The 12,130-nt window shown below is 44.1% G+C and overlaps 1 protein-coding gene across 1 annotated transcript in view; it reads left to right on the top strand.

The window, feature by feature from the left end:
* Positions 1 to 12,130, top strand: part of DNAH3 (dynein axonemal heavy chain 3) — a gene marked incomplete at both ends in the record, with an annotated part of 147,975 nt that overhangs the window by 113,652 nt on the left and 22,193 nt on the right. Inside the window, 3 exon segments of the mRNA XM_081298257.1 lie at positions 1,297 to 1,513; positions 3,354 to 3,536; positions 9,258 to 9,456. Coding sequence (XP_081154383.1) covers positions 1,297 to 1,513; positions 3,354 to 3,536; positions 9,258 to 9,456 — 599 coding nt within the window.

Below are 12,130 nucleotides of genomic sequence, written 5' to 3'. Positions count from 1 at the left end.
GACAATACAGTGATTTCAATAGTCTTAGGACATGCAGTCATGTCTTGCTGCCAAGGGGATGAAATTGATTCATTCCAGGGTGAAAATATGTTCTTTTATGTGAAAAGCACAGGTGTGCTAAAAACAGCACTTCGTTTTGATTCAAAACCACCGTGAGTACTCCATGAAAACAAGGATCAGTCAACCCACCGTGTCTACTTCTACATCCTGAGTGCCCATCAGGTGCCTGGTACCTAGTAGGCTCCATGGCTGGTTTTTCAGATAAATGAATGAAGAACAAAGGAGAACAGGGGTCAGAGGATCAATGTTCTTAAGTTCCATTTGGAGATTTTTGAACTTTATTCTCTAGACCAAAAACCATCAATCTGGGTCCATAGGCTCATGAATAGAATTTGGTTTGTTTGGGAATATGACTGGGGATGAATTGCATCTTTCCATTTCCACTCACACCCAGCTGGTATTTTGCATTTCCTTCAAGGATGAATATAAACAGTAAACCCCAGTTGGATTAGTAGGGCCTGTGACTTTGTTACCAGTGGGAATCACAATTCTTTTCTTAACTGATTTAATCATTAAAGTTTCCTCCGTATATCACTTCCTTCAAAATTATGTTTTTTAGACCTGCTGCCCAATCTTGTTTAATACAGTAGTTGGCAAACCATGGTCTATGTGTCAAATTCCAAACCACACCTTGTTTTTGTCAATAAAGGTCTACTGAAACGAAGTCATGCCCATTCGCTTACACATGGTTGGTCTGTGGCTGTTTTCATACTACAGCTGCCAAGTTGAGTAGTTGTGACAGACAGCATGTGACTCAAAAACACTAGAATATTTATTATTTTACCCTTTCCAGGAAAGGTTTGGTAACTCCTGATTTAACGTATCAATAAACATACATATTATGGTATCCGAACTTTGGTTTTAAAAATATTTTGAAAAGTCTATTTCAATATAATTGATTTCCTTGATAATCTTATGTATTTTATTTTATGCATTTTAAAAACATTATTCTGTGTAGTCAGAAAGCTTCTTCAGACTGCTGAAGGTTAGCAAGTCCTGCTTGAGCTCCAGTGACTTATCAAAGGGATTAGGATAGAAATGACCTTTAAGATCATCCTAGTAAGAATATTCACCTTCTCCATCCTTTGCTGCCTCTTCTATGAGGACCTGCTGCATTCTAAATGGGCCACAATCAGTGTATGTGCCTTCTCACGCCCTCATGTCTGTTACCAAAGTTGTGCCAAGTCTCCCTGTAGGAACTTGGGTCCTGCCTAACCACCTTGGTGTCCTTGGCAGGGTCGTCTCTATGTGCAAATATTTTCAGGAGAGTGTGAAGAACCTGTCAGTTGATTATTACAACACGCTCCGAAGACACAACTATGTCACCCCCACCTCCTACCTTGAGCTGATTCTAACCTTCAAGACGCTCCTGAATATCAAGAGGCAGGAAGTGGACATGATGCGGAACCGCTACCTGACGGGCTTGCAGAAACTCGATTTTGCAGCTTCCCAAGTAAGCACTGCCAAAACAGAACAGGGACCGAGAGGTCCAGGACTCAGTGGATGTGGTGAGGCCCTTGTTCAGGCATCGAAATTACAAGGGCACTAAATAAAGGCAGGATCTGAGCCTGCATTACAGAGCCCACCTCACTTGCCTTCTGATCCCACAGGATCCTGCCTTTATTAAAGATTTTAATATTTTGTTCCTTGTGGATTTTTCTGTACCAATTTTGATTTCTTAAAAGATTCCAATAAGGTATTATTTATCTGGAGGACTGAGTATTTTTTAAAAATATTTTTTACTTGTCAATGGATCTTTATTTTATTTATTTATATGTGGTGCTGAGAATTGAACCCAATGCCTCACACTTGCTAGGTAAACGCTTTACCCCCGAGCCACAACCCCAGCCCCAGTACTGAGTATTTTTGTGCTCCTTTAAGCTGTGCCTGGGGCAAGTACCTCACTTGTCCAGTTCTTGTGGGGAACTGGATAAGGTAAGTGGGTAAGAGCTGAGCTTTGTGGGGTCAGACCTGGGCTCAAATTCCAGCTCTACAACTTACCACCTATTTCACCTCTTTGGGCCTCAGTTTCTTCTTCTATAAAAAAGGCCATAATAACAATTTTTGTTGCATAGGGCTAACATGAGAATTAAATAAGCTGACACAAGAACACTCCTTAGCAAAGTGCTTGGAGATGAGTTATGAACTGATTTTGAGCTTGGAGCCACTTAACAAACCGTCTAAAATTAGAGCCATATTAAGAAGTGGATTTTTACCACCAGTAAAGAACTGAGGCAATGGGTTGATTGACAGTAGGTTGGCCTGTGCTGTATACAACGAGCCCAAACACTCCAACAGAGGGATGGAGGACAACACCAGAGGTGGCCTCTGTTGCTCTGCTTCTGGGGTTACTGGGTCTAACTTGGGGTCCTTAGCTTTTAGATAGCCACCTTCTTGCTTTGTCCTCACAAGGTGGGAAGAAATAAATCTCATGTCTTTTCCTCTTTTTATAAGGTCATGTATCCCATCACAAGGTCCCCTCCTCCATGACATCATCTAACCTAATTACCTCCAAAGCCTCACCAATAGCCTTGATTTAGGGATTAGGCTTCAACATGTGAATGGCAGGGAGGCAGAGCACGTTCAGACCTCAGCACTGTTGGAAATCAGCCTTAAAAGTGCCTTCTGCCAGGCGTGATGTCACACACCTGTAACCCCAGCAGTTTGGGAGGACGAGACAGGAGAATCGCGAGTCAACAGCAAGGCACTAAGCAGCTCAGTGAGACCCTGTCTCTAAATAAAATATAAAAAGGGACCAGGGATGTGGCTCAGTGGTCGAGTGCCCCTGAGTTTCATCCCTGGTACCCACCACCCCCCAAAAAAGGTGCCTTCTAGGGCTAGAGCTATAGCTCAATTGGTAGAGTGCTTTCCTTGCATGCACAAGGCCCTGGGTTCAATCCCTAGCACCCCTTATATGTGTATTTTCCTATATAGCTTTTAAAAAATGCAGCTTTTATTTTAAAACTTCTTAATTTGCTTTTGTTCTATCTTTCCCCAACACTGTAAAGAACAAGGGAAGAAACTATTCCTTTAAAATTGGTTTAGTTTGTCATTGTATAACTAGCACCAAGCATGGAGCTTGATAACCCCAACACACAAATGAATTCAACAACTAAGTGTTAAAAAATCAAGGAGAGCAACACCACCAACAAATGTGACCCATGACCATGTCCAAATCATTAGTCCATATTTTCTGCATCTGTTGGAGATGCAGTCAACTCTTGCCAACTTTGCCATTTTCTGCACTGACCCAGTTGACCCTGGATAACCTCCCACCCCTCTGTCCTTGCCAGGTGGCCGTCATGCAAGTAGAACTGACCGCCCTTCAACCTCAACTCATCCAAACTTCCGAGGAGACCGCTAAGATGATGGTGAAGATTGAAGAGGAGACTAGAAAAGCTGATGCCAAAAAGCTTCTGGTTCAGGCCGATGAGAAAGAGGCCAACGCTGCTGCCGCCGTTGCCCAGGGAATCAAGGTATGGAGAGCAGCAAGGAGAGCAGGGAGCCAGCCCTGCAGGATGTGCATGTCACGCCCATCCTGCAGATGAGACCCGTGAGATTCAGGAAGAGTAGGCCACTCTCCTGCCTTCACACAGCTAGTAATGAATTACGGCTTTCTGACACCTGGCTTTCTCCAAGAATCATGACCATTTTCCAAACATTCTCTGTCTCATTCAGAATCAAAGCCAAAAAAACACAACATGATCTTAGCTCTTCTGTTATTACTTTTCTCTCATTCCCTCTGCTTGGGCACACTGGCTAGTCCTCCTGATTATTCCTTATATAAACATAAGGCACACTCCTACTCCAGGGCCTTTGCACTGGCTGTTCTACCCAGATGCTCCTCCTTTAGGCATCCAAATATCTCTTTCCTTCTTCTCTGTCATGTCTTACATGTGGGAACAGATATCTGTCAAATGACACTAGAAGACCCTATTGAAGGTGGTTCTTATACCAAAGTTCTGAGAAGGTCTTAGCCTACATTGAGATATTGGAAGAAAATCTGATTGACAGTGATGTGGTGGTACGTATTTCTCAAAGCATTTTGGAGCACACAATTCCATTTGAGCATCACAAACATCTTGAGACTTATAAATGACAGGTATCAATATCTGAGAGTTGATCCTACTGAGGTCAGGGGTGAAATGGCCCTCCAGAGCTGCAGAGCTACTTGGTGGGATTAGAATTTAAGGTTCATGGCACTATCTTTAGGTCCCTATACTCTTTTCTTGGCACTTAGAGAAATTTTTCCACCATTCTTCAAACATGGGCTTCTGTAAGAAGTAGCCTGTGTCTGCCTTCTTACTTAAATAGGTCATGGGCATTTTCTCAAAAAGGACAGGCCTTCAAATTAGCTTTTCTCTAATGGTTTCTGAGACCTGGCCTCTGGCATATTTGGGGGGGGGGGTGATACCCTGGATTATGAAGGCTTACTCATGATTATAGTGGCTTGGACAGAAGACAAATGGAAATCATAAAAATGGTGATGGTTACCATAATAAAGAGAATAATAACATACCCACCCCCAAAATACAGTGACTGTCAGGCACCAAGAACCATAATCTAGTGGGTAATGTGCCTTCTATAACCAAATAAGTATAGCTAATGCTCATCAGCACTGTGGTGTTTTAGTGGGTATTTTTTCATTTAACAAGTACTTTTTGAGCTCCTACTATGTGCTAGCACTTTTTTAGGTGGAAAGCTAGGAGTGAACACAATAGAGCAAGTTCTTTCATCGTGGAGGTTATTTTCTCCCACCCTTAGTTCACGTGGCCTGCAATACCTGGTTCATCAGTCCTACAATGCAAGTAGCATCATTCCCAGTTTCCCAATAAGAAAATCACGATACAAGACCGAGGTTACATAGCTACCAAGTGACAGAATCAGCATTCAAACCCAGAGCTCTTTGACTCCAAAGCCCAGGCATTTGACCCTTATTCCATTGCAAGCTGGCATCCCAGGACCCACATGGACACTGTAATGCACATAATATTTTATATTTATAGAAATAGTTATCAACTTTTAAAAATTAGGACATTTCAAGCTGAGTACAGTGGTACATGCCTGTAATCCCAGCAACATGAAGAGGCCAAGGCAGGAGGATTGCAGGTTCAAAGCCAGCCTCAGCAATTTAGCAAGATCCTCAGCAACTTAGAAAGTGTCAAAATAAAAAAGACTAGGAATGTAGCTCAGTGGTAAAGCACCCCTGGGTTAAATCCCCAGTACAAAAAAAAAAAATCAGGAGATTTCAAATAAAAATTTCAAATAATTAGCTTTTCCCTTTAAAACTCAGGCATTCTGGCAACATCAATCCTGCATTCCTGGGTTGCACCCATCAGCTGCATAGGGTACACACTGGTTTTTTGCGTGTCACAGTCCACCAAAGCCCTGTTCAGCCCACTTTCCAGTCTCATGTCACCCACCTGCCCCCTGAAGCCACGTGAACTTGCACCTCTTGGGCATTCTGTGCGAGATCAGGCACATCAGGGCTCCACCTTTGCTCTGCCCCCTTTCCCAGCCTCACTTTCTTCATCTATAAAATGGGGGTACCAAGAGGAAAACAGGTAAAGTTGGTAGCAGGTGCCAGAGTTTAAGGTCCAGGTTAGCTGTTCTCCAAAGCCGATGTTCCTTGCCCTGAACACCATGTGACAAAGGTCCGCCTTTCACACACATGGGGACCATGTGGAAGGGGAACCTCACACCCAGGATTCTGCTCCGTAGATTCAGGTGAGGCAGCAGATTGCTGGAGTGGGAGAAGGTGAGCCATGACCCAGGGTCCCCACCCACCCACACCTGGGCAGTAAACTGCCCGCTCAGGTTTTGTGGGAGGGGTGAGGTTGAATGCTGTGCCACGCCATCCCCACTCCTGGGAGTGACATCCTGGAGGTGACTCAGGAGGTGGAAGAAACCACACAGGGAGAAGAAGGAAGAAACCTGTGTTTACCCTGCAGTTTGCTTGAGGCTTGGTGTGGACCAGACTCCCTTCCTGAACCCCTCAGGGCAGTTAGCCCTTCTTCCTGTGAGGATGCTAATATCCCTCCACTCACCTTGAACCCCTCCAAATGACATCACGTGGCAGATGCACAATACGGTGCCTACTGCACGCTAGAGACTCAACAGCACAGGTGGAGCTCACATGGGAAGACTGGGATACTGTAAGAGAAAGAGACTCCCAAACACTCAACTCACAAGTGCAGCAGTTGGCTTAAAAGGGTTAGCTCTTCAGGAGCTGATGAGTCATTCCTTCCCCCTTTAATGAGGATAAGGTGGCAGGGTTGCTGCAGACTGACTTCCTTTCATCAGAGTGCGCTGTGCTCATTGGACTAACAGCCCTGGTTTTCCTGGCATTGCCAAGACACAGGCCATTTTTAATTGTGAGGGTTTTCATCATACAAATGTTGCAACAACACATATGAAACGATTTCAAGTTTCAACTTCAATTAGCCCCCTCATCCCTGTCCACACACAGGCACAGTTTTATATCACAGAGGTCATTGTATAATTGCCATTTCCACCACGCTGTGTTTTCTTCACTTAACATCTTATCACAAACATTTCCCCAAATGTTATATGGTCATCATACTGACCATTTTGAGGTGGTATATCACACAATCAAGTGGCCATTCCCCTGTTGGGCATTGGAGTTCATTCCCTCTTGCCCTTTGTTTTTTGTGTTTTGATGGTGTCAAGTGGATTTCTCAACAGAGCTGTGTGTCAGAATCACCTTCAGAGTTTTAAAAATGCAGATGCCCGGACCCCACCCCGCCTGAATGAATCAGAACCTCTGGGCATGGAGCCTGACCACAAGGATGTTCTAATGCTCCTCAGTGACTCCGAGGCACGGCCCATGCTGGGACTCACTATTGCAGATAATGCCACAATGAGAGGCCCCTTTGAGTGATTTGGCAAACTTGCTTTCTCCAAAACTGAGCTGGAATCCAGGTCTTATCCCTTAGGAAAAGGAGTGGAGCTGCCCAGGCACAATGGGGGCATGAAGCATGCACAAGCCACGCGTTGTCTGGCAACATTATAAAAAAGCAACATGGAGCTATTGATGATGTGAAGCCTCAGGCACCTGGGATCCTTGAAAAGTCCAAGTATCCAGAACTACTCCTGAGCCAACACCCTTGGCTGCCCCTGCCACCAAACAGTAGGGACCAACCTGTGTTCTTTTCCTCTTGCTTTCTAATCTGGTGCATGTGCCAGAGATAAAGAGTGAGCAAGCTGGAGTTGCCCCAAACCTGGGCCATTGATGCCACTTGAAGCAGGACATTCCATAGTACATTTTGATAGGACATCGGATGTGGTTGACTGGGTGTGGAGTTTCAATATGATGAAGCAAAATAAAACATTGCTTTATGTTTGTAGAGAAGCAGAAACCCTGAAACATTCTGCAACATACACACCAGTATACGTATCATGCATGTGCACACACACACATGTAAGAAGCTTTTGTGTATTTGCCTATCACAGTAGCCCTGAGGGATAGAAAGACTTCAACACATGCTTGTTTTAACTCGCCTAAGAATTGCCATTCTCTGTGAAGTTTCACTTTCCCCGTGGCTGTGTGATCACTCCTTGGACTTGGGGAACTAACAGAGTTCATGGAGTGGGGAGCCAAGATCCTGACTCTGTGAGTAACAGCTGTGTGACCTTGGCTAACTCATTGTGCATCCTTGGATTTTTTTTTAATTTTCATTTTTGATAGAATGTGATAATTGGGTTACTAACTAATCCATAAAGTCCCTTTCGGTTTTAAAATATTCTCATGTTAAGCTGTTTTTTTTTAAAAAAAAAAGAGACATAATCCATATGGCTTATTAATATTCACCCTTTTAAATTGTGCAAGTCAGTGGTTTTTAGTACACTCACAAAGTTGTGCAACTCTCACCACTATCTAATTCTAGAACATTTTCATTACCCCATAAGACCCATTAGCAGTCACTCTCTATTGTACCCTCCTCTTCCCAACCCTGGGCAACCACTTACCTAATTTCTGCCTCTGTGGATTTGCCATTCTGCACATTTCATATAAATGGAATTGTATTAACAGGTGGCCCTTTGTGTCTGGCTTCTTTCACTTAGCAAGATGTTTACAAGGCTTATCCTTGTTCTAGCAGGCATCACTACTTCATTTTTTTAATGGCTGGATAATGCTCCATTGTGTTAATTGTGTATTTAAATTAGCAAATGATGAATAAAACATACACCACTTCATTTTCCCTGACTTCAGCCCTATCTTTGCCCAGCTCTAATCCTTCTCCCCATCACTAACCCACCTTGCCTGAAACTCTGCCCTGTGCCCAGCTTCGCCCTAACCCTGGTTCCCACCAGCCCCATCTTGGACCCTCACCCCTTCCTGACCTCCACCCTAGGGTCTTGTTTCTTTCCTCAACTTGCTCCTGTCATTCACCTATAAGGCTCATCTTTGACTCGCTCTCCTCTCAACCTACCCCCATTGATGGAGGGGAAACACCCACTTTGTACCTCTTGGGAACTTGTTAAAAATTAAATGCTTCATTTCTTTCTTTTTTTTTTTCAGAGACAGAATTATAGATTTTATTAACTAAGGAGATAAAAGGAAAGGATGTATACAATCCAACTAGTTTCAATTCCAACTAAAAGAATAATGGCCATTAGCAAAATAACAGAATTAATAAGCATTCTGGACATGTTCAATCTAAAAATATTCTAGTAGAGGTTTTCTTTTTCTGACTTTTTTTTAAGGAATTTTAGTAACAGGTACTAAAATATAGCCAGATAGAAAGAATTGGTTCTCATGTTCTATAGCATGGAGAGCTAACTACAATCTACAATAATTTATTATGTATTTAAAAATAACTAGAAGAGTTTGAAATTTCCTTGTGTAAATTTCAATCTTTGAAGATATAGAAATGCTAATTGCCTTGATTTGAACAATGTTTAATTTTTTTTTTTAAGAACACATACAAAATGGATGCTCAAATGTGCAGGATATCCAAACTCCAGCCCCAAGATGCCAGGCTCATGTTCCTGCTGCCCGCTGTGGTCAGAGCCACCCTTCAGTCCAGTGTTCTGTAGGGAGGCCCTGACCTAAAGGGCATCTGGGCAGGAAGTGCCTTTTCCTGCCTCCTTTGCTTTCTCCAGGAGCAGAGCCCTGCCTCACCCCTGCATGCTGCGCACTGGGCACCCATTCCTTTCATCCTTGTGCTCCACAGAACGAATGCGAGGGGGACCTGGCTGAGGCCATGCCAGCCCTTGAGGCCGCACTTGCTGCTCTCGACACCCTGAATCCCGCTGATATCTCACTGGTGAAGTCGATGCAGAACCCACCTGGCCCTGTCAAGCTGGTCATGGAGAGCATCTGCGTCATGAAGGGGCTGAAGCCGGAAAGGAAGCCAGACCCCAGTGGCTCCGGTAACCCCCAGCCCAGCCCAGCCCACCCAGGCCGCTCTTCCCTGGCAGGAAGGATGCAAGTGTCCCTTCCCACCCCATCGGCCACAGGCCTCAGCTAGGACCACTGAGTTTTGGAAGAATTTAGAAAAGTGCCCAGATATGTGTGTGTGTGTGTGTGTGTGTGTGTGTGTGTGTGTGTGAGAGAGAGAGAGAGAGAGAGAGAGAGAGCGACCATGAGCAGAGATAAAGAGAAAGACTACAAGATTGGAGAAATACATGTAGAGAGACCCAGATACCTACACACACACAACACTCAAAGATAAGACAGTGAACAGAGAGACAAGGGGGGGAGAAATTAGGAGGAAGAAAGAGACAGGGAGACAGAAAGAGAGAGGTGAAAATGGAAAGACACACCTACACCGTGAGACACAGAGGAGAGAGAGAGAGAGAGGAATGTGAAGGAAGAAACAGATGGAAACAGAGATTAAGAGGCAGAAATGTAGCTGTCATATATAAATTTTTAAAAAAGAGGCAGAAATGCTGAGAGAAAGAAACAGAGACATGTGGAGACAAGGAGATGGAGAAAGAGAATGAGTGGGAAGAAAAGAGGGAAAGAAAGAAGAGAGAGAAAGAAGACAAACACATATACCAAGATACAGAGTGAGAGAGAGAGAGATAAATTGGTGGTTTGGGATGAGGGAGGAGTAAGACAGAGATGGCAAGGAAAGGAAGGAGCAGGAGGGGCAGGAGGAGAACTCTCTATATGAGGTCACTGAGCAGCAATATATAATAATAATAAGTATTATTATAAATAAGTGAATATCTATTCTCCTTAAAATGTGAATTTGCTATAGGACCTTGTATTAAGACCAGTGCCTTAGAGAGCCAGATGGTGTGGTGGTGCCCACCTGTAATCCCAGTGACTTGTGGGAGGTGAGGATGGAGGACAGCAAGTTCAAGGCCAGCCTGGACAACTTAAGAAGACCCCATCTCAAAATAGAAAATAGGGCTTGATGTTGCTTGTTGGTAAAGTGCCCCAGGGTTCAATCCCCAGTACAAAAACAAAACAAAACAAACAAACAAACAAAACCAGTGCCTTAGAACTGAACAAGGACTCCTGTGCTGGAAACAGTCCTGCTATCCTTTCTTTGCTTCTGAAATGTCAGAAATCGCTGATCCCTCATTTAGGGTCCTCAGTCTCCTTCTTCCCTATGCTCCTCATCTCCTCCTATCTGGCCCGTTTCAGATTAGCAACCATGTGAAGGTGGTTGAAGAATGGCCAAGCGGGGAGCAGACTTTCTTAAATAATTCTTTAGGGAAGCCACAGAGACACAAAAAGTCAGCCTGAGCAAGGGTGAGCTCATCAGTATGCCTGTATCCTGGCTGTACTAGAATCACCTGAGGAGTTTGAAGAATGCTGAAGCCCCACCTCTCGAGGGATTTATTTTATTTGTCTACCATGCAACCGGAGCATTCGTTCTTTTTATAAACTCCCTGGGTAGTTGGAAGGTGCGGTCAGGTTGAGACCTTCTGAGACACAGAGTATGGGCAGGTCATGGATGTCAGGTCTCACTCTGGATCACTGATGATCAACACAGAATCCATCAATAAAATCTAAGCAAATAATGAGTAATATACCTCAAACCTGTAGAATTTAGTGAGTATGTTGGCATGGAGCCACAGAACAGTTGAGTTAGCTTGGATTTAAATGAAGCAGATCATTTTCCAGAGTGCAACCAAAAACCTTCATGGGAAATATCTGGCTGGTTGCTGTGCTTGCCCTCAGAAATGAACAAATCACAGTCACTATAATGTCTCAAAGTACAGCTTTTTTGGATGAACCCTAGATTGGTATCATGAGCTGAAAAGGCTCTTGCATTTTTTCTAACATGTCAAGAAAAAGAGCCCTGCTTCAGGTTGGGATCTGAAACTCACTTGATTCATTGATAGCATGACAGGTGCTAAGGAGGATAAGGACGTGGCTTCATTTCAGGACTGGCCATGGGTGGCCTCCTGCCCAGTTGTAAGCCTACAGGCTGCTTCCCCACAACCATTGCCTCACACCATTCCTCACAAGGACTGACTGGGTTCCATCCACCTGCCTCCCAGACTTGGGAAAGAATATTCCAAATACATAACCAAAGGCTCTGGCTCCTGTCACTCTTTCCACCTCTCATTGGGATAGTGAGACAACACTTGACTCATATTTATTGATAGCCGACTATCAGGCCAAATTCTAGAAAACAAAAGAAGGAGCTTACACTTTGAGGGAGAGGCAGACAGTAGAGAGTAAACAAAAAATGGCTGAGTACAATAAATGCTGTCATGAGAACAGAGCTGCTAGCAGGATGAGGAAAGAAGACACTGGGCCAGGTGTCGGGGTGGACACCTGTAATCCCAGTGGCTCTGGAGGCTGAGGCAGGAGGATCACAAGTTCAAAGCCAACCTCAGAAACCTAGCAAGGCCCTAATCCACTTAGCAAGACCCTGTCTAAAAATAAAAAGGGCTGGGGATGTATCAATGGTAAAGCATCCATGGGTTAAATTTCTAATACCAAATAAAAAAAAGAAAATGGCGGTGGGGGGGGCACTGGGGGAGGTAGAAGGTGGGATCCCCCCCTTGGAAGAGAAATCAAGGGTAACCTCTGGATGGAGGTAACTTTTAAATTGAAAACTTTGGTCTGGTCAGCCACTTA

Source organism: Spermophilus citellus, assembly GCF_964194105.1.
Source record: "Spermophilus citellus genome assembly, chromosome: 6".
In the NCBI taxonomy this organism is placed as follows: Eukaryota; Metazoa; Chordata; class Mammalia; order Rodentia; family Sciuridae; genus Spermophilus; species Spermophilus citellus.
This window is presented reverse-complemented; position numbering and strand designations above follow the sequence as displayed.